This window comes from Chiloscyllium plagiosum, chromosome 7 (genome assembly GCF_004010195.1).
Source record: "Chiloscyllium plagiosum isolate BGI_BamShark_2017 chromosome 7, ASM401019v2, whole genome shotgun sequence".
Lineage (NCBI taxonomy): Eukaryota > Metazoa > Chordata > Chondrichthyes > Orectolobiformes > Hemiscylliidae > Chiloscyllium > Chiloscyllium plagiosum.
This window is the reverse complement of record NC_057716.1, coordinates 47886232-47909185: the sequence shown is the minus strand read 5'-3', so window position 1 is coordinate 47909185 and position 22954 is coordinate 47886232. Positions and strand designations below refer to the sequence as shown.

Here is a 22954-nt window from a genome sequence, read left to right as displayed (position 1 = left end):
ATTCCTGATGAAGGGCTTTTGCCCGAAATGTCGATTTTCCTGCTCCTCGGATGCTGCCTGACCTGCTGTGCTTTTCCAGCACCACTCTAATCTAGACTCTGGTTTCCAGCATCTGCAGTCGTTGTTTTTGCCTAATCAATCCTTATTCCACACCCTAAAGTTTGACCAACAATTTCCATGGCTCTTAGTTATATATCGATCAAAGCAGGACTGCATTTTATGGTCAGGATCAATTCACTGAATTTCACTTCTGTTCCTCCCCCAGAAAAAGTGGTGCTGAAGCCAAATGAAGTTTCGGTTTTTACAATGTCAAATGTGAATGGGCGTTTGTTTGTCTGTCCGAGGGAAAAATTTGATTGTCTGGTATGTATCTCTGCTATATCAATAATAGTTTGTATTTTTCAGGTGTTATCCTAGCATAGTTCTGCTGTTTAAAATTTTAGTGTTTGTTGTTAACATTTTTATTGTGATTTAAGTGAAAACCAATTTTTATATATATACATTGCTAATGTACTTGATTTTGGGCATTTTTAATTCCAATTTTTCTTTCATCTGGCTTCTGGCTCATCCAGTGAGCCCTATCTAGACATCACAGTATGTTTTGATCATCATTAGCAGTGGTTTCTTTCAATGTATTTCTAAATCCTTTAACTGGCATATCATCAATTATAGGTTCCACTGAGATAAGGTTACTAACAATATCAGAGATGGAAATGTGTTGCTGGAAAAGCGCAGCAGGTCAGGCAGCATCTAGGGAACCGGAGAATCGACGTTTCGGGCATTAGCCCTTCTTCAGGCTAATGCCCGAAACGTCGATTCTCCTGTTCCCTAGATGCTGCCTGACCTGCTGCGCTTTTCCAGCAACACATTTCCATCTCTGATCTCCAGCATCTGCAGACCTCACTTTCTCCTACTAACAATATCATGCAGCATGTGTTGATATTCCTCTGGAGCAAAGGAAATGCCAAATGGCATACATATCAAACTATATCTCCTGAACAGCATCCATAATGTTGTTAAAAAGCTGCCACTTGCAGCCAGCTTTACTTGCCAGTAACCATTATTGCATCCAGGGCTTGCAAGTTGCGGAAAATTTCTTTCAATGCTAAAACATCTTCAGTATTCTATTTAGATTATTCAACAAGACATGCTGTCATTTATTTCAGTTGTTTCCCTGCTGCCATCCCACTAATCCATTCTGTAGGATTGTCACATTTTAATAACTTCCTCGTCTTTCAGGCTGGCTTCAAGGATAGCTGGAACCTTCCTTGGTCAATATTGGATTGGGGTCACAGTCTTCTACTTTTAAGATGATATTCTCCAGAAAGACATCCTAAACACACTATTTATTCCTCTAGAATCTGTTCTCCTATCAATGGTTTAATATGCAGGAACAGATTGCAAATCTCTTTTGGCATGTTGAAAGACATTAGTACAAACTTCTTCTGGCTGAGATAAGTGTTCTTTGATTGCTATCTATGATCTGAAACTTCAGATTTTGATCTTATGCATTGGGCTTTCACAGTAATTTATCATCCTTTTTTAAGTAATAGGTTGACATGTAGCTTTAACCTTACTTTTAAGGGCTCCATTTATTGACCAACCTCGATGTTGAGGAAGGTCAATGAAAATCATGATATTGCATGATGTGCTGATGTCTATTTGACACTTTTTATGTTGACCTGATATTCTCCTTCTATAGCTGTCATTCCAATAGTGACAAACCTATGTATCACTTATCAACCTGAGTCAGCCAATCTATTGTATGGCATAGACTGATTCATTAGTATCTTTGCCTAATATCTACCAGCGGCCATTCATGCCCGCATTTTGTGCTTCCTTCTGACCAAACATTTGCAAAACGATTTGGCTCTTGCAGTGATAATACTGTTTTCCTAAACCGGACCAGCCTTGGTTTCTGGGATGACCCCGACAGCATATACACTCTGCCCATTGTCCATGATCTTTCTGCCCTCTTAACCTGGAATATCTGTCAGCATAATGCAAAGTTTAGTCTGTTCTGCCGTGAATATGATCTAGTTACTGAAATTTATCAGTTTTATCGCACATGCCAATTTGCTTTCTTGAGAGTGTTTCTCCTGTTTCAGTGGATGCACTGTCATTATGAAATTTCTTATGCTAATACAATCCTGTTTTTAATATGATCATCTTTAAATTGCGCAAATCGACAGGATTCTGTAGGCTATGTGAATGCAGTCACATATTGATCAACAGATACTTTTATACCTTGGCCCCTAATGTTGAACATGTGCTGTTCATAAATTATGTTCACTTTAAGCTCAAAGCCTGCTTTCAAGACTTTTGAAATTTCTGCGACTGTCACTTCTGTTCTTCAAAGAAATCTAGGGTAGAATGCATGTTGAAATAATCTCTCCCCGACAGTGATAAAAGTGATGCTGCCTGGTTTGTTAATTCTGTCACAGTCACATTATTGTGGTTCTGTTCGCCGAGCTGGGAATTTGTGTTGCAGACGTTTTGTCCCCTGTCTAGGTGACATCCTCAGTGCTTGGAAGCCTCCTGTGAAGCGTTTCTGTGATCTTTCCTCCGGCATTTGTAGCGCTTCTGTGAAAGATCACCAGAAGCGCTTCACAGGAGGCTCCCAAGTGCTGAGGATGTCACCTAGACAGGGACGAAACGTCTGCAACACAAATTCCCAGCTCGGCGAACTGAACCACAACAATGAGCACCCGAGCTACAAATCTTCTCACAAACTTTGAACAGTCACATTATTTTTCCATTATGAGTAGGATAACAGCCAGCATTGTATTGCGTTTCATATTAATCAGTGCTGGGACAGGAAAACTTGCAACTATTGTCTTACCTAGTGACTTCAGCTATATTTGTTCCTTTTTCGTGGCTTCTTGTGGGTGTTAGCAATTTTCAGAAACGCTGATTATTTCCATGCTCCTGTTTTTGGAAATTGCTTCTATGTAGTTTTTCATCACTCCATTTCTATTCTACTTTACCTCTGAGTGGAATTTTCCCACCCCCTAACTAACATAGGTAGTGGCAGAAAAGTTAGAGCTGTTACCTGATAATTCTACCTCTCTTCTTGCTCTTTGGACTCCATCTTGGTCATTGGGCACTAGCAACTCAAAAGGCAACTGTCGCATGCATCTCCCCATAACCCTGTCCACGGGCCTTGATGCATAACATGTACCAGTCTTAATGCTTCATCATGGCACATCTCCATTCTGTTATTACAGCATTATGCTTTAGAGAGCAGTGGCACCTTCCATTGCCGTGCTGCTGCCAGGACACTTTCCTGATATACAGCACAGTGCTACAACACGTTTATGTTGTGTGAGACGACAAACTTTGCATCAGATTTTTTAAAAAACCATCAGAGGCAACCTCATCACAAATTTTGATATTTGTATATTGGATGTTTTCCATGATAAAAAATGTGGAACGGCTAAAATAGCAGTGCAGCCCTGAATTGGCTTTTTGTATTCCTACAATAGACTGAAAGTCAGAAAATAAAATGCAATACTTCTGTTTTAAATATTGCCTTGCCTGTGATTCTACATTTAAAATGGGCTTTCTGTATTCTATAGTTTCCCTTAATGGGAAATCTTCATTTTATTATCACTTTATTATGGATTTTAGGTCAATAATGTTCTACAGAGCCAATTACAATATAAGCCAGAATTTCTTTTTGTTGCTATTATCAAGTTGGTCGTAAGCAATTTAATGAGGGTTCGGAGGCCTGTTAAAGGGATATTTCTTCGAGCATCCTCTGCCTCCTGAACACTTGAAGCAAAAACATTGCAAACAAGAAACCAGGAAATTGAATTCTGTTTGTAAGAGGTGAAGCTGCAGGATTTACAGAATCTCTAAGTTTTGGGGGAAGAATATATTACTTCAATGTATATAATTTAACAGGTCAACAATTCATGTTTATCTGACGATGTATGAGTGAGTTTCATTCATCGGATAATCCACTATAGCCAAAATTATACACTGCATTGAACAGAAGCATAAACATAATGTGATATATGTAGGAAATGGCAACTACAATTCAAATCAGCAAAAGCTATCTCTACCTGAATACTTCAATAGTTGACTGTTTTTGTGTTTGCCTTCATATCGAAGCAATTAAATATACTTGGAATACTAAAATTTTCCTTGCTTAGTGATATTGCCTCAATTAGCAAATCTCTGGGGCATATAAAGTTCCTTTAGCAGATAGCTTGCATATTAAAGCAAGAGGCAGAATCTTTACAATGCTTTTTGTATTGTGATCATCACAGTATGTATTATAACTTATCATGTACATTGTAACTTTAGAGAGAGACTTTGGCTGTGGAGCATTATCCCTGTTGTTCTCTGTAGCTTCTTCACAATTTTTGGTACATTGACCACACTCCCATTTGTCTAATGCTTTTCTTCTGTTGATGACTGATGAGCCAAAAAGCATTTTTCTTAAGTGTGTAACTCGCAATCAAATTATGGGCAGAGCATCTGCAGCAATAGCATCTTTTCACTCCATACAAGGATGTATCATTCACCTTCCTTCCCTTTCCTTATCTACATGAGGTTGTCCACACTACAGGCTCCACCTGTACAGACATGGTGTTAACTCTCCAATGACTGTTCTGCTAGTTTATCAGACCAACACTTTAGAAGTTGATTTTAACTGCTGTCCTGGTCAAGTTGCCTTGAAAGCAGTTCTGAGGAAGGATCACTCCACCTGAAATGTTAACCGTGATTGATTGCTCTCCATAGGTTCTACCGGATCCTCTGAGCTTTTCCAGCAATTTCTATTTTAGTGCTTTAGAGCAGTAGTTGGATCAGCTACCCATTTTCAGTGGCAAGGAAAATCGGGGGAATCCACAACAAATGTCACTACTGCAGCTCTTTTCCCACTTGATGTAAATAATTAGCTTAGAAGTTATACTTTCGTCCACTTAACTATTTAGAAGAATGAATTTCATCTACAAGCCCACCTGACTTCTGTGTGCTTGATTCCATCTTGCTCTCTGGCTGCTGCCTCAGGTGGGCCACACTTAAACCAACACACCAGAGGCTTGGAATTCTATAGCAAGTCACCGATCTCCAGAAATTAGGAGTAAAGTAGAATATTCTCCACTTACCTGTTTGGGTGCAGGTTCATAGTTCATTTGGTACGCTTTCCTTTATTGGTCAGAGCATTTAGTACAGGAGATGGGAGGTCATGTTGCAGCTATACAGGGCATTGGTTAGGCCACTGTTGGAATATTGTATACAACGCGGTCTCCCTGCTATAGGAAGGACGTTGTGAAACTTGAAAGGGTTCAGAAAAGGTTTACAAGGATGTTGCCAGGGTTGGAGGGTTTGAACTATGGGGAGAGGCTGAATAGATTGGGGGTGTTTTCCCTGGAGTGTCAGAGGCTGAGGGGTAGCTTTATAAAGGTTTATGAAATCATGAGGGGCATGGATAGGATAAATAGACAAAGTCTTTTCCCTGGTGTGGGGAGTCCAGAACTAAAGGGAATAGGTTTAGGGTGAGAGGGGAAAGATATAAAAGAGACCGAAGGGGCAACTTTCTGACTCAGAGGGTGGTGTGTGTATGGAATGAGCTGCCAGAGGAAATGGTGGAGGCTGGTACAATCACAACATTTGAAATTCATATGTTCATCCAGCTGCCTAGGAAGGGTTTGGAGGATTATGGGCCAAGTGCTGTCAAATGGGACTAGATTAGATGAGGATATCTGGTCGGCATGGACAAGTTGGATCAAAAAGGTCTGATTCCATGGTAGTCATCTATATGACTATGACTCTGACTCTATATATGCTTACCTATCAGTTTTGTTTCCAGAACTTACACCATCTAAATAATAGAATGAACAATAGAACCAAGAAGAAATGAAGTCTGGCCTTGGCTTTGTCTTTGCCAGAATAAAATAAGATCAGAGGGAAAATATTTTCAGAAATGGGTGCAAGTGACTTAGACTGTTAAAAGTCTATTACTATTTTGTGGACAAGATTTACAAAAAGACTATTGTTAGAAGCCTGTGAAGAATGTTGACCTTTAATAATTTAAGATGTATAGTCAGTCTATGGAAACATATATCCTGAATTTTGGTAGTTCATACTAAAAACTAAAATGATTTTTTCATCTAGAAATTCCGGAGTCTGTTTGTATTCAAGTTCTTAGATTGTATGCAAATTTCTGATATGGATGGTCTTTTGGTTTTGACAGGGTTTGATTATATAGAACAAGTTCTCTTTTGGAACAAATGACTGCTGCCTGCAGACATCTTTGGGAAAACAATTGTTTCTAGCTGCTTTTATGTTCTAAACTGAAACACCATGAAAGGAAAGGGATCCATGGTGCTATCTTTCAAAATTGTTAGAAACTTAACTGAAAGCTGTTGGAAAAAGAGCGGGTTACAGAAAGATCTTAAGGTGTGTCGTGCTTTGAATAGGCTTGTGAACCAAGACAAATGTAGCTAGAATGACATCTGAAAGTGAATGAACCCTAGAAATGCATTGGAAATGTTTAATAGGTGTTCTTACTGAGTCAAGATCTCATTATGCAAGGAATTGCCTGAAAACAAGGAATTTTCAGTAACTTGTGAAATGAACAGTTTGCATGATGAGAATAAATGGAATTGAAAACATTGTGTTGATTGCTGGAATCTTAGATTGGGCCATGAGTATTTCAGCACTGAATCATTTAATTGTTCTGAATTGGATATGGCTACACCTCATTTGTGGATTCCGTTTGCTAAACTGTGTTACTTCGAATCCCTTGGTAAGACCAATAACCCTAACGGTGAAGAATATTGTTTAAACTTGGGGGTGATGGAACATTTATTTTAAAAAGAATAGTCTATGTGCAATAGCAGGAACGTGTCATATCAGCCCCAAATGGCCTGAATTACATTGCTCAGTAAGTCTTTGATTTATGTAAAAAGGTAACAAGTAATATTGGAAATGGAGAATAATGAAGCATTTATCTTTGGTTAAATTTCACCATGTGAAAACTTTTTTTATTTTTTTCTGTATTGTAAAACTGTGTTGAATTGGGAAAAGAATGGTTTAAAATGAAGATTTAATGATGGATTGCTGCATCTTTTTAAAAAAGAATGCATTAATGAGATGAGGATATCACTGGCTAGGCAGGCATTTATTGTCTATCCCTAATTGCCCAGAGGGTATTTAAGTGTCAACCACATTGTTATGGGTCACATGCTGGCCAAACCAGGTATGGATGGCCGTTTCCTTTCCGAAAAGATATTAGTGAACCGAAGGTTTTAACTGAAAATCCGATAATGGATTCATGGTCAATGTTAGACTCTTAATTTCAAATTTTTATTGAATTCAAATTCCACCATCTTTCATGGTGGGGTTCACACTTGGGTCCCCAGAACAATACTTCGATCTCTGGATTAACAGTATAGCAATGACATCACTAGGCCAAAAGACCATAAGATATAGGAGCAGGAATTAGACCATTCAGCCCATAGTCTGTTCTGCCATTCAATCTGATAAATTACTCAACTCGATTCTCCCACTTTCTCCCCGTAACCCTTGATCCCCTTGATAATCAAGAACCTATCCATCTCCATCTTATATATACTCGATGACCTGACCTCCACAGCTTTCTGTGGCAGTGAATTCCATACATCTCCTCTTACAATAGAATACTGGAGCTAAATGACTAAAGGGGTTTAAGCAGAAGAAGGAAAAGATGTGTATGGCTTTTTTTTTTTTACAATCTTTTCAGCCTCACAAATTGAGAGGATGCAGCAGGATGACATGCACTTGGACCTGAATTTTGAAGGGTACAGATCATTTAGGAATGAGAGGAAGGAAAAGGTGGAGTGGTGGATCTGTTGATTAATGATGGTATTAGCACAATGCAGAGAGATGAACTAATTTCAGGAAACCAACATGTGAAAACCATTTGGGTATAAATTAGGAAGACAAAAAATCGCATGTATAAAGGACCCTTAAGATAGTCAGGTGTAGCATTAAGGAAAAAACAATTAAGTTTGTCCCAGCAATAACGTGGGTGATTTTACATGAGTCAGCTGGGGTAGTCAGGCCTGTGAATCTTTGATAAGAGGTAGGAGGTTAAACCAGGCAGTGTGGGGTTCCTGAACTGAGGTTGGAAGCTGTGGATGGAAGATCCCATGAGGTGATGAGGTTGTGTATGGTCTGGGAGGTGATGGTTTGGTGTTGGGAGATGAGGTCATGGTCGAGGGGGCAGTAGGAGGAGTTGTCTTCAATTGGCACCTGGCTTCAGCAGTGTAGAGGTCACCACTCCCTAACCACCCAACGCCTAGAGGAAGACCACCTCAAATTCTGCCTCTGGACTGCCCAATCCCATGGCATCAACGTGGATTTCACTGGTTTCCTCATTTTCCTCCCCTCCCCCCACCCCCCCCCCCCAACTATCCCAGATCCAATCTCCTGACTCGGCACTGCCCTCATGACCTGTCCATCTTCCTTCCCAACCATCCACTTCACCCTCCCCTCTGATCTCTCACCATTACCCCCCACCTCCATCCACCTATTGCATTCTTAGCTACCTACCTTTCCCACCATCACTTCCCTCCCCATTTATCTCTCCACCCATAGGCTCCCAGCCTCATTCCTGATGAAGGGCTTTTGCCCCAAATGTCAATTCTCCTCCTCAGATGCTGCCTGACCTATTTTGTGAAATTAACCATTTGCCTGGAAGAATAAAATGGAAGCACTTTAGTTATATAGTGAGAGATTGCAGATACAATGGGATCTTTCTGGCAGAATCTGTTATGGCCCTGAGTGATATGGGCAATGGTGAAAGAAATGGCAGAATCAAACAAAAAGTCCTGTAAGACCATCATGTGGGAATGACCTGTATTTTCAGACTGGGTTCTGGTGTCAAGACAAGATTCTCACTCGGCAGGGGCAAGTTCCCTTTTTTAAAAGGGACTATTACTACTTAATGACCTTATTAAATACAGATCTCCCCTCAATGTGCAGCTTTACATGCCTACTACCTAGCCACAAACAAACTAGATGCGAGGAATTCTCAAAATGAAGTCAGAGCAGGTACCTAGTGACTTCAGTTCCCCGCTTGCCCTGAAAAAACTCCATGTTGGACACCATAGAACAAAAAATATTACAGCGCAGTACAGGCCCTTGATGTTGCATTGATCTGTGAAACCAATCTGAAGCCAATGTAACAGAGACTATATTCCATTATCATTCATATGTTTATCCTACAACTATTTAAATGCCCTTAACGTTGGCGAGTCTACTACTGTTGCAGGCAGGGCATTCTATGCCCCTACTATTGAGTAAAGAAACTACCTCTGACATCTGTCCCATATCTATCACCCCTCAATTTAAAACTATGTTCCCTCATGTTAGTCATGACCATCCGAAAAAAGGCTCTCACTATGTCCACCCTATCGAATCCTCTGATCATCTTGTATGTCTCTATTATGTCACCTTCGAGGAGAAAGTGAGGTTTGCAGATGCTGGAGATCAAAGTTGAAACTTTATTGCTGGAACAGCACAGCAGGTCAGGCAGCATCCAGGGAACAGGAGATTCGACGTTTCGGGCACATTCCTGAAGAAGGGCCTGTGCCCGAAACGTCGAATCTCCTGTTCCCTGGATGCTGCCTGACCTGCTGTGCTGTTCCAGCAATAAAGTTTCAACTATTATGTCACCTCTCAACCTTCTGTCTAACGAAAACAGCCTCAAGTCCCTCAGCCTTTCATCATAAGACCTTCCCTCCATACCAGGCAACATTCAAGTAAATCTCCTTTGCACCTTTCCAATGCTTCTTCATCCTTCCTATAATGTGGCGACCAGAACTGCACGCAATACTCCCAAGTTCGGCCGCACCAGAGTTTTGTAAAGGTGCAATGTGACCTCAAGGCTCTGAAACTCAATCGCTCTACTGATAAAAGCTAAGACACCGTACGCCTTCTTAACCCTATCAACCTGGGTGGCAACTTTCAGGGATTTATGCACATGGACACTGAGATCTCTCTGCTCATCCACACTATCCAGAATCTTAGCATTAGCTCAGTACTCCGTATTCCTTTTACTCCGTCCAAAGTGAATCACCTCACACTTGTCCACATTAAACTCCATTTGCCACCTCTCAGCCCAGCTCTGCAGCTTATCTATGTTCCTCTGTAACCTGCAACATCCTTCTGCACTGTCCATAACTCCACCACCCTTAGTGCCATCTGCAAATTTACTAACCTATCCTTCTACGCCCTCATCCAGGTCATTTATAAAAATGACGAACAGCAGTGGCCCCAAAACACATCTTTGCAGTTAACCTATCAGGGCATACTCCTTGGGCACTGGACACATGGATGCTACATTCACCAGTATTGAATCCAGCATGTGCCAGCCTCTAAGAATGCTCATGGCATGTCTCCAATCCACTTATAGGCCTTTCCTGGGTTTCACTGCTTCACAATGCCACAAGTAACCACCACTATAATGCTGCAACAAGAAGACTTGTGTTCAGAGAGACACACCCAACTCATGGTTTGGACCAGGCTGCATCTCCGGGTTGTTCCTTTGCCTGGAGTCACTCTGATCCTACCTGGGTGCTCAGAGCATCCCTGCCTGCCTTTTTGCTGCTTGCCCCTCTGCCAGAGATACCAGGTTCACAGCACTGCTAGTATTAGCTTGCTGTTTAGTGCGCACACACAGCCCAGAGTCTTAAGGAAGTTGTCAACAGTCCTCCGTGAAATCAAGAGAGATCACCATCAATTGGAGGGTCCGAGCATCGTTTGTCAAAAACGAATCTTCAATTCCAGTTCAGGGACTTGGACATGAACCATCAGCTGCTTGGGACAGTCAGAGTCTGCATTGCTTCTTCACTAGGGATAAGGAGCTGAATGTTGGACAGCCATCCATCCTTCTGGATTCTTTCTGCCCTTTTATGGGCTGATCTCCTCTTGGAATGAAAGCAAGGCAGGTATTATAGGAAGTGAAAATGTATGGCACAGCTGTTGATGCAGGTGAGGTGGTATTCTGAGTAAGTGCGTAGGCAGCACAGAGGGCTTGGGGTGGGTGACAGTGAGTCAAGGAAAATGTAAGCAACGGTCAGCGTGGTGCAGCATGAGCCTTGGTGGGAAGTAAAGGTGCAGTAGCAGAAAAAAGTGAGGTATTAGAGAGACTATAGTAGCATGTTCCCTGGCACATTGAACCGTAGTGTTGTGCATTCCTCCAGATGGCTGAGACTGCATTAACTTGGGTAGCAACCTTGGTCCAACCACTGCCAGTCCAAGAGGAAGAGAATGTAACAGCTCTGTGCCATTGGTCCAGTAGAATCTCTGAGTCACTTTCATGTAAAGCAGATCACCAATTTACCCTTACCTGCAATGTTCAGGGCAAATGTCAGGAACCATGCAGGGCAACTCCAGAATTCCCTGCATGTCTGGGAGCACAATGTTTGAAGCTTTAGTACTGATGTCAATGATGGTGTCCATTCTGTGCTTTTAAGAGTAGAACTGAATTGCTCCAGGTATGGTGAGTGACAGAATGGTGCTAGCATTTGGGAGGGGGGGAAGGTGCCATGTGGGCAGAGTGGACATTAAATGACATGGGTTTGGTAAGGTGCAGTGAAAAGACCTTGTTAGGCCTCGTGGAGGGAACCCCTGCATTAAACTCCTTGAAATTGATACTGAGCCAGAAATATGTATGGTTGAGCCCAAGTGTATGAATAATATCTGGTTAGTATGCAGGTACAGCAAATACTTAGGAAAACTAATGCAACATTATCACTTAATGTGAGGTGAATTGAATACAATATGGGATTATCATGCTTCAGTTATACAGGATACTGGTGTGACTGCATCTGGAGTACTGTGTATAGTATTGATTACCTTCTCTAAGGAGTGATGTAAATGTGCTGGAGAAACTTCAGAGAAGGTTTCCTGGAATAGTTCATTACCTGGAATGGGCAGGTCATCCTGTGATGAAAGGTTGGCTTGTGTGTAATGCGGTTTATAACCGTAAGAAACTAATGTTGAAATGCAGGATCCTGCGAGGTCTTGACAGGTTAGATGTAGATGGTATTCTCCTCTTGTGGGTGAATCTAGAATTTGGGGACACTGTGTTACAGGGGTCACCTGTTTAAAACAGATGAGGCAATATTTTTTTCTCAAAGGTCAACAGTTTTGGAAATCACATCCTGAAAAGGTAGTGGAGCATAATCCTTGAGTGTTTTTAAAGCCAATATAAATTCTTGTTAAGCAAGGGATGAGAAGTTGTCAGGGCTTAGTGGGCGTGACTTTATTCAGTGGAACAGGTTTGAGGGGCCAAATGGCTTACATCTGCTACCAATGTGTGTGTTCGTGTGTAAGCTATGTAATAGTATGAAAACGTTTTTTCAGATCAATGGTATTTTCTTTCTCTGACCATAATTTTAGACCATAACACTTAAGCTCCATTTGTATCTTTTACACTGCATGGGGTTTATTGATTTTTGAAGTGTGCTTTTTGATTATATTATATTTCTTTCTCATGAAAAAAAAATCAAGCGACAGCCTAGCTCTTCCAATCCCCATGATGGCAAATATCTCTCAATGGTATCAGAAGTTCTGGGAAGCTGATTTATGTCCAACTCAAAATGGGCCCTATGGGAGTCCTCACTGGTTCCATTTGAATCTGTCACTTCATAACTTGGCTCATACTAACATTTATTTTTAAAAACTGATATATTTAGAACTGTTCTTAGCTGGTGAAAAGCTTGCTGAGAAGTGCAGCTCTAAGTAAATCAGATGGAATGGCAGAACACTTTAGCATTACTTAGAAATTTCCTCCCTCATCAATGCATTCAAGACCAAAAATGATGCTCAACCCTTTTCCACCAGATCCTCCACCTCACCATCCACAATCTAGAATCCCAGGCTCCTCCGTTCAGCCAATGTTGATTTTATCATTTGTGACCAGGGTAGGGTGTGGTTGCAGTGTTGAAAGATCGGGAATTGGAAGCATTTACCTAGCATTGTCAGAAAGTGTTGCAAAGATCATTGTTGGGGTGTAATGATTATTATTGAGGGGATGAGCATAATAGGGAAGTGCAGGAAGGGATTAGCAGTGTAGTGGGGTCAGGGTGGAGGAATCTTAAAAAAATGCTTCATTTCAAAACAGTGGAGTCCCATGAAGCTGGGGCTCCTCATGACCATGTCTTCAGCTCGTGTTGAGATAGGATGTATGCTTCTACAGAATTGTGCTTTGCCACTTGACTTGCCAAATCACTCCTTTACTGGATCAAAGCTGGAGGTGGGACAAGAATGTCCAAAGGCTCTTGGGTAAAAAGGCAAGGGTGTGGTTTTAAATTGTTCCACTTCTAACCAGAAGATTTGGCTCCAAAATAAGTTCCACTTTGCATTTAAAAAGATCTTTTATTTGACTTTTGTCGTATGATCTTTTCCAGACACCACTGCCAGAACAGGAGGGCCCATCCACTGGAACTATGGCAACTTTTGAGTTAATGAGTTCTAAAGATCTAGCCTATCAGATTACGATTTATGACTGGGAGTTGTTCAACTGTGTATATGAGGTACAGTAAGAGCTTTAATATCACCATTCATACAAATTTTTTAAAAAATGAATTACTAAATTATAAAATTTATTCTCTATGTAACCTTGATGTAGAAGACCCACTGGACCCAAGTATTCTAATAGGCCAAAGTTCCTATTTGCATAGACGTAACATTATTTTGTCGCCTTTTAAACAAAGGAACTAACATTTGTATGTTTCCTTTCGTGACCTCTGAACCTTCTCATCAGCTTTATAAACAGTGAGGTCCTTTTTGAAATTTAGTTGCTGTTGTCATGTAGGAAATGTGTATCCAATTGGTGCACAGCAAGGTTGCAGGTCAATGTGATAATGACAAGTGAAATCTATTTTTGTCGTTTTGAAGGATATATATTGATCAGCAAGGTAGAAAACCCCTGTCCAAGATCTCCTATTGAAGTAATATAACTCTTTCTTCACCTTTTTAGGGGCAGGGAGGGTTTCCGATTAATGCTTCATCCATAAGACACACCGATGAAAGTGCAGCACTTGCCTGGTACTGTACTCGTGTCCAGCCAGACTACAAGCTCAAATCCTTGGAGCATGACTTGGACCCACAATCCCCTGCCTGAGACTAGAATTATACCTAATGACATTTCTGTACTTGAGCTGCATTGTTAAAAGCAAGATCCATGTTCTGCTTCTGTAGTTTAATTGACTACACTTGCTGATACAAAGGAGCATGTGTCTCACAGATAGATATGACCTATTGACAATCACCAGTTAACACAACTTTAATGAAATATTAGGTGAGAAATAAAGTGTTAAACAAAATAGAACTTTTTTTTAAAATGCACGTGCATTCAGCTATAATCAACAGATGTGTTGGTGTCAGCAAACCTGGGTTTTAATAACATAAACTAGCCACTTTGAAAGATTTGCAATTGGATTTCAGTCTTCTTGTTCATTAGCTCCTTTCAATGTTTCATCATCCTTTGTATTTTCTTTTCCTTTCTTCATCTCGAAAGATGCATGAAATTTCTGATATAATTGTTTACATCCTTTCAAATCATAAAATATGCAGTTATCGTAACTGTCTTTCCCTTAGTTCATATCCATGTTGCCATTATTCCATAGTGTGTGTTACTAGCATTGATGAACCTCCCTACGCAGAATTTTATTAAATACGTCTAAATGAGATATTAACATACATACCACATAAATTGTCTTGTTCTATGCCAACTTTACATGTTCTAATACGATTTTTAGGAAATGTCAATGTAAGTTGCCCCCAGCATAGAAACCAACAGAGATTTCAGTGTGAATGGATGCTGAACTAATACTTCAATTGTATTTTGATTTACTTCTTTACACATTAAGCTAGAATTGCCACTGTTCTAATGCTTCTGTAACATGGAATCTGTCTAGTGTGACCGTTGGTAATGTTTTATTCTTGTCTTGAATTTACTGCTGTAGTTGAGGGCCCACATGTAAGATGATATCCTTCTGGACTTGCTGAACTTTCTTTGGAACTTGCAATGAAATAATAAATGCAGCAACTTTATTCAGGCTATATTTCAGAGAGCAACTAAACCATTACAAAGCTAAGGAAATCAGCCACAGAGCAAAACACATGACCTTAAAAAGCTAAGAAATGTTATAAAATACAAAGGAATTGTGTTGCATGTCGAAATGGGTGTGTGTTTCAAGCTGAAATTCTTGACGTGTTGCCAGGAACATAAATGCAACTGCTTTCTGTTTCTATTTTTGGATGTTCTTTCCTATTAAAATGGAGAATTCTTCCTTTTAAAGTGCACCTAGTCATGTATTTAACACAGGGTCAAGTGGCAGGGTCACGATTTTTTAGTTTTACTCTAAATGTCTTATAGTAATTTTCTAGTTAATGTACAAAAGTATCTTTACTTCATCTTCTGGCTTGCTGTTTATGATGCAATCTGTTTCATCTGCTAAGTTTCAGATAACAGAGTAACATTTACCAGGTTATAGATTAGACCATAAAAGACTGAATTAGTTTTATTACAGATAACAGAAAGGGAGTGTAAAGAGACACTCCTTTTTATTGCACTCTTACTTCCTCTTCGGATGCATTAAAGTGAACAAGACTTTGCTAACTCTAAAACATACTCCATTGAGTATAGGAGTTGGGATATTATGCTGGAGTTGTACATTGGTGAGGCCTCTTCTGGAGTACTGTGTGCAGTTTTGGTTACTCTGCTTTAGGAAGTATATTATTAAATTGGAGAGAGTTCAGAAAAGACCTAGCAAGATGTTGCCAGGAATGGAGGGTTTGCAATGGCTGGATAGGCTGGGACTGTTTTCACTGGAGCGTAGGAAGTTGAGGGGTGACTTCCAGAGGTTTATACAATCATGAGGGACATAAGATGAATAGCAAGGATCTTTTCCCTAGGGTGGGGGAGTTCAAATCAAGGAGGCATATTTTTAAGGTGAAAGGACAAAGGTTTTTAAAATGTAGACGAGGGCAACTTTTTAAGAGTGTAGTTTGCGTGTGGAATGAACTGCCAGAGGGAGTGTTGGATGCAGGTGCAGTTATAACATTTAAAAAGACATTTGGATAAGTGCATGATTAGCAAAGGTTTGGAGAGAAATGGGCCAAACACAGGCAAATGGGACTAGTTTAGTCTGGGAACATGATTGGCTTGAACTGATTGGACTGTTTTCATGCTATACACCTCTAAGCTGTAAGAGCAGGAGATGGCCATTTGGCACATTTGAGTCTGTCCTGCCATTCGGTGCAATCATTGCTGATCAAATAATGTCCAATTCTACTTTTCTGCCTTCTCCCCATATGCCTTGATCCCCATATTGATTAAAATCTGTCTCTCAGCCTTGAATATATTTAACAACCCAGTCTCTAGAACTCTCTGTGGTAAAGAATTCTACAGATTTATTAACCTTTTTAGAAGAAATTCCTCCTCCTCCTCCTCCTCCTCTCTCGCAAATGAATAACCCCATATGTCTTCTGGCCCTAAACACTCCTATGAGAGGAAACAGTCTCTCCATATCTACCTTGTCAAGCCCCATAGAATCTTATGTATTTCAAAAAGGTCACTTCTCATTCTTCTAAAAACTCTAGTGAGTATAGGCCCAACCTACTCAACTTCTGCTCAGAAGAAAATCCCTCTGTAGCTGGGACCAACAAAATGAACCTCTATGGCCTGCCTCAAATGCCAGTTCTTAGATAAGGGAACCAAAATTGCTTTCAGTATTTCAGGTGTGAAATAGTGCCTTGTATAGTTTTTGCAAGACTTCCTTATTTTTCTATTCCATTCCCTTTGAAATAAAGACCAAGTTCCATTTACTTTCCATGCTACCTAGTGAACTTAGTATACTAGCTTTGTGATTTGTATGCAAGGACTGCAGTTTCTGCATTTGAATAATATTCATCTCCTCTATTGTTCCTAGCGAAGTGCAAATTCTCTCATATTTTCCAATGTTGTATTCCATCCGCCAAGTTTCTAACCACTCACCTAGCCTATTATATCCCTCTGCAGACTCGTTGGGTCATCCTCCACTTGCCTTCCACCCATTTTTTTTTTGAGTCATCCACAAACTTCGAAATGGTACATTCACTTTCCTCATCAGAACCATTAAATGATACTGTAAATAATTGTGACTTCACTGCTGAGCCCTATGTTCAGGCTGTTATCCTTATCCCAACTTTTGGTCTTCTATTAGTTAGCCAATCTTCTATTCATGCTAATAACCTTCAACATCATGAGCTCTTAAGTAGCCAAACATGTGGGCTGAGAAGTGGCAGATGGAGTTTAATTCCGATAAATGCGAGGTGCTGCATTTTGGGAAAGCAAATCTTAGCAGGACTTATACACTTAATGGTAAGGTCCAAGGGAGTGTTGCTGAACAAAGAGACCTTGGAGTGCAGGTTCATAGCTCTTTGAAAGCGGAGTCGCAGATAGATAGGATAGTGAAGAAGGCGTTTGGTATGCTTTCCTTTTTTGGTCAGAGTATTGAGTACAGGAGTGGGGAGGTCATGTTGCGGCTGTACAGGACATTAGTTAGGCCACTGTTGGAATATTGCGTGCAATTCTGGTCACCTTCCTATCGGAAAGATGTTGTGAAACTTGAAAGGGTTCAGAAAAGATTTACAAAACTAAGGGGCAACTTTTTCACGCAGAGGGTGGTATGTGTATGGAATGAGCTGCCAGGGGAAGTGGTGGAGGCTGGTACAATTGCAACATTTAAGAGGCATTTGGATGAGTACATGAATAGGAAAGGTTTGGAGGGATATGGGCCGGGTGCTGGCAGTGGGGACTAGATTGGGTTGGGATATCTGGTCGGCATGGACGGGTTGGACCGAAGGGTCTGTTTCCATGCTGTACATCTGACTGTAAATGCCTTCCAAAAATCCAAATATTGTACATTCACTGCTTCATCTCTCCTTCTTACTGCTTCAAGGAATTCTAATAAATTTGTCAGACACGATGTTCCTTTCATGAAGTCATGATGATTCTGTTTTTTTATTATTATGTTTCTAAATACTGTGGTTACATCCTTTATATTAGACTCTAATATTTACCCAATAACAGATGTTAACATAACCAGCCTAAAGTTATCTTTTTCTGTCTCCTTTCATATTAAAATAAATGTGTCACATTGGTAATTATGAATTTAAGGATTCTTGAAAGATTACTTCCAGTACATCAATCTCTGTAGCTATTTCATTTAGTGTTCTAAGATGTATCCCAGTGAGTTTGAGGATTATCAGCTTTTAACCCCATTACTTTCCCTCCGTGCTTTTTCTTTTGCTTGCATTCTCAATATTTCTTATAAAGTTTAATTTCTCCCTCTGCTGTGACCCTTCCACATGAAGGATTTATAATGAATCACAAAGCTCCACATAACTTGTCCCACACTGAAGTTGAATAAGATATATCTCTGATCTATTATGGATTTGAGCATACAGCTCTTAATCTGCCTTTATAAAAGCTAATATTATGGGGCCTTTCTTTAAGAAAATTGTGCTATTAACCAGAAAAAAGAATATTGATAGTTATACATGTCAGTTAGTACCTGGAAGAATTACACGATATCACAAGATAAGTTCTTCCTGTCAGGATATAAAGGGCAGTTTCTAGGAGGAGTGAACCAGTTGCTGTTCTACTGCTAAATCCCCTGTAGCTAAATAGTAATATGTAATTCCTCTATTTAATCTCTTGAGATCTCAGGTTGGACTATCAAGCAACCCTGACACAATTATAATTAGTAAGGTACTATGTAATCTATTCTGCATAACAAGATTGAACCGTTTCTGTTGATGACTTTATGTGGGCACCTTTCCCCATTTGTTATATGACGCATAACAATAAGAAGTGTTCATAGCAATGAATCTACTCAAGGTATATCAGTTGGTTCCAGTGGACATGACTACTACACATTTAATATCTGTATTTTTCACACTGCACAAGGGGTTCGATTTGCATAGGAATTTCTACCCAGGAGATATTTTCTGACCAAGGTGCCTCACTTGCTGATTTAAATTAACTGTTTGGAAACCTATGAGCAGAGAGAAACTTTTACCTCCTGTAATGATTATTTTCTGAACAAAGCAATCCTGTTAGATGGTATTTAATTTGAGGTTTTTCTACTCTAGTGATGCATCTCTATTTAGTAGAATGCAGTTTGATAAACTTGAAATTACTGACCATTTCTCATAGGTACTTGAAGGTATGAAGAATGTTCTTGAGACTCAAATTATATTACTGTCTATTTATCATGTCTGCATGTGAATCGCCAGTTTCTATGTTTTTTGTTCCGCTAATATATACCTCCACTACTGTCTATAGGTGTCTATTACCTTATTAATACATGAGACTTTAGTTATCTAACATTCTGACTATGGTCAATTTCCACTACTGTCCTCCCCAAATATCCACATGCTTTTCCAGCAGGATAATGATCAGGAGCTTGAACTCAGGCAGTCACAGCTGATCTTTCTCTTTCTAAACCAAATTGTGATCCATTTCATTCAGTGTCAACCAATCCATACATTCTGGACATTGAATTCGCCAACCTTTCTGGTTTCACAGAGATATTCAGACCAACGTTATCCAAAACCTCCCAAACCTTGCTGAATAAATTCGCTAAGCAATTGAGAGAACTTCCTCCCAAAATAATCTAAGCTTTAACATGCATTTCCCAAGTAGTTTTGGTTCTCTGAATTAAGAAGTCAGACAAAATAACCCATGTGGCTTATGGCCTCTGCAAATCCCATACTGTGATTAGGACCTGATAAGAACAGCACAAAGTAACTGATCTTTTGATTTTATACCTGTTCACTGTAAGGGAAATACCCTGGTATGTGCCATACACTTCTGACTGATGCCCTGTTACATTGTTGTGGCATTGAATTTTCAAAATATTCACTAAGGCACAGCAAGCATGCTTCAGATTAAAAGAACAGCATCTACTTTTGAACATTGCTAATACATTTCCATCATTATCTTCTTCTCCCCTCCCCCAAAAGCTGGAATTGATTTATCACACATTTGGAAGACATCATTTCAAGAAAACCACTGCCAATCTCGATCTATTTCTTCGAAGATTCAATGAAATTCAGTTCTGGGTTGTAACAGAAATCTGCCTATGTTCTCAGCTCAGCAAAAGAGTACAACTTCTGAAGAAGTTTATCAAGATTGCAGCTCAGTAAGTATGGATAAGATTTATCTGCAATGCAATTATTGTTTAATCAGCTACTGCTTTATTAGTCCATCATAAAGGTTCAAAATGTTCAGTTTTCAGTTGCAATTGTCACCTATCTTTATATACTATCTGAATATAATCAATGTATCAATAAAATAATTCCAGCACAAAACATTCTGAATAAAACTGTCAGGCCAATTGAATTGGTGGGGAGAAAAGAACAGGAACACAAATTAAAGGTTCATAAAATGCCTGAAAAAAGTACTAAATTTTACTGTACAGCTGTTTTAAGAAAACTTTCTTAAAGAGGACTCTAAAAGTTTAGTTACCTATTTTAGAGAGAGAGAGATTGTATAACTGGGGATTTGCATTCAAGTGTAACTGTGGATCGCATTAATGCACTGAGTTGCAAACTGAGGACATTTCTAACAGTTCAGAATCTGATCGAAAAATTAGAAAGGGTGTCCAATAAGTAGAAATTTGGGATAACTGATCTCAGTGCATTTTAATTTGAAGCATTTTTTTGTGTACTTTATGCCAATTGTTGTATTTTATTCTTTCATGGAATGTGGGCATCACTGGCTCGGCCGGCAATCCTTGCATATACCTAATTGCCCTCAAGCTAAATCTATCATAGTTTTGTTGTGTGCAGATTCATTTTTTATATGTACGTTCAGCCTTTTAATTATCTGAGCCAGCCACTGGCTGAGTGGCACTTTATATTTTTGAATCAGGTGAAAGGTGATTATTCATTAAGCCATGCTTTTCTCTGATCTTCTTGTGCAGAAGGGCCATTTGGCCTCTCCTCCCTGTGCTACCTCTTTGGAAGGTACTTAATCCCATGCCCAGCCTTTTCCCAATAATTTTTCATCATAAATATTATCGTACGGAAGGATGCCATTCAATCCATAATTTCTCTACCAGTTCTTAAGAGAGCAGCCCAGGTATTCTCATTAAGCGACACATAGGAGCAGAAATTAGACCATACAGCTCATTGAGTCTGCTCCACCTTTCAATCATGGCTGATAAGTTTCCCAACCCCATTCTTCCACTTTCTCTCCATAATCATTGATCACCTTGACAATCAAGAACCTATCCATCTCCATCTTAAATTTACTCAATGACCTGGCCTCCTCAGCTTCTGTGGCAGTGAATTCCATAAATTCATCACACTCTGGTTGAAGAGGTTTCTCCTTATTTCTGTTCTGAAAGGTCTTCCCTTTACTCCAAGGCTGTGTCCTCAGGCCCTACCATCGCTTACCGATAATGTCTTCCCAACATCTACTTGCCCAGGCCTTTCAGTATTCTGTAAGTTTCAATTAGATACCCCCTCATCCTTCTAAACTCCATCTGAACTCCATAGATCGAGTCCTCAAACATAAGTTAAGTTTTCATTCCTGGGACCATTCTTGTGAACCTCCTCTGAACACATTCCAGGGCCAGTAAATCCTTCCTGACATATAGTGCCAATTCTCCAGCCCCATCTCCCTAGCTCTCTCAATTCATCACTTTGAAATAAATATGCAGCTCTCTTTTGAATCCTTCTATGGTCTCCTAGACAGTACATTTCACATCATAACAACTGAGTTAAGAAAGTTCTCCTCATTTCACTCCTAGCACTCTTACTGGCAATATTGAAATTGTGATCCCCCTTAGTTACTAACATACCAATTAGTGAAAACAGAATATCTTTCTTTACCCTGTCAAAATTGGTCATAATTATGAATATCACAATAAGCTCACCTCTCTTGCAGCTCTTTGACTCAGCTATGCCACTGAAGGGAGGTGGCTACTGTTGGAAGGGCACCTGGGACGCTGAAGGGGCCAAGAGCAAAGAAACTGGGGTTTCTTGAGATGGGGGGCAGTAAAGGCACAGGACTGGCACTCAGCAGGCACACCCTACCTTATGTCCAGTTTCTCGAGCGTGAACCAAGCTTGTTATCAAGGGTACAACTTTCAGGAGACTACGGGAGCAGATGGGCCTGTATAATCATGTCCATAATTCTCTGAAGGTGGCCAGACAAGTTGAAACAGTTGTTGAGGCGGCTTATAGGATCCTTAGGTTTATAAATAGAGGCAGAGAGTACAAAAGCAGGTAGTACAATAGCTCTAAAAATCATTGGTCAGACCATGTTTGGAACATTGTGTTCAGTTCTGGATACCCTTAAGTAAGGGAAGGATGTTAAAGTCTTGGACTGAGTTCAAAAAGAGCTTTATTAGAATTATACAGGAATGAGGAATTCTAGATACAAGATTAGTGAAGTTGGGATCATTCGCCTTCGAACAGAGAAAAAGATCAAGAGAGGTGAGCTTATTGTGATATTCATAATTATGACCAATTTTGACAGGGTAAAGAAAGATATTCTGTTTTCACTAATTGGTATGTTAGTAACTAAGGGGGATCACAATTTCAATATTGCCAGTAAGAGTGCTAGGAGTGAAATGAGGAGAACTTTCTTAACTCAGTTGTTATGATGTGAAATGTACTGTCTAGGAGACCATAGAAGGATTCAAAAGAGAGCTGCATATTTATTTCAAAGTGATGAATTGAGAGAGCTAGGGAGATGGGGCTGGAGAATTGGCACTATATGTCAGGAAGGATTTACTGGCCCTGGAATGTGTTCAGAGGAGGTTCACAAGAATGGTCCCAGGAATGAAAACTTAACTTATGTTTGAGGACTCGATCTATGGAGTTCAGATGGAGTTTAGAAGGATGAGGGGGGATCTAATTGAAACTTACAGAATACTGAAAGGCCTGG

General features: G+C 39.9%; 1 protein-coding gene across 3 annotated transcripts in view; it reads left to right on the top strand.

Annotated features, from left to right (window-relative positions):
* rapgef4a (Rap guanine nucleotide exchange factor 4a) overlaps positions 1 to 22954 on the top strand; it is a 291278-nt gene that overhangs the window by 242798 nt on the left and 25526 nt on the right. For all 3 annotated transcript variants that reach the window (XM_043693617.1, XM_043693619.1, XM_043693618.1), the window contains 3 exons: positions 266 to 363; positions 13413 to 13538; positions 20020 to 20198. In XM_043693617.1, the coding sequence (XP_043549552.1) occupies positions 266 to 363; positions 13413 to 13538; positions 20020 to 20198 (403 nt within the window). The remainder of the gene's footprint in view (positions 1 to 265; positions 364 to 13412; positions 13539 to 20019; positions 20199 to 22954) is intronic.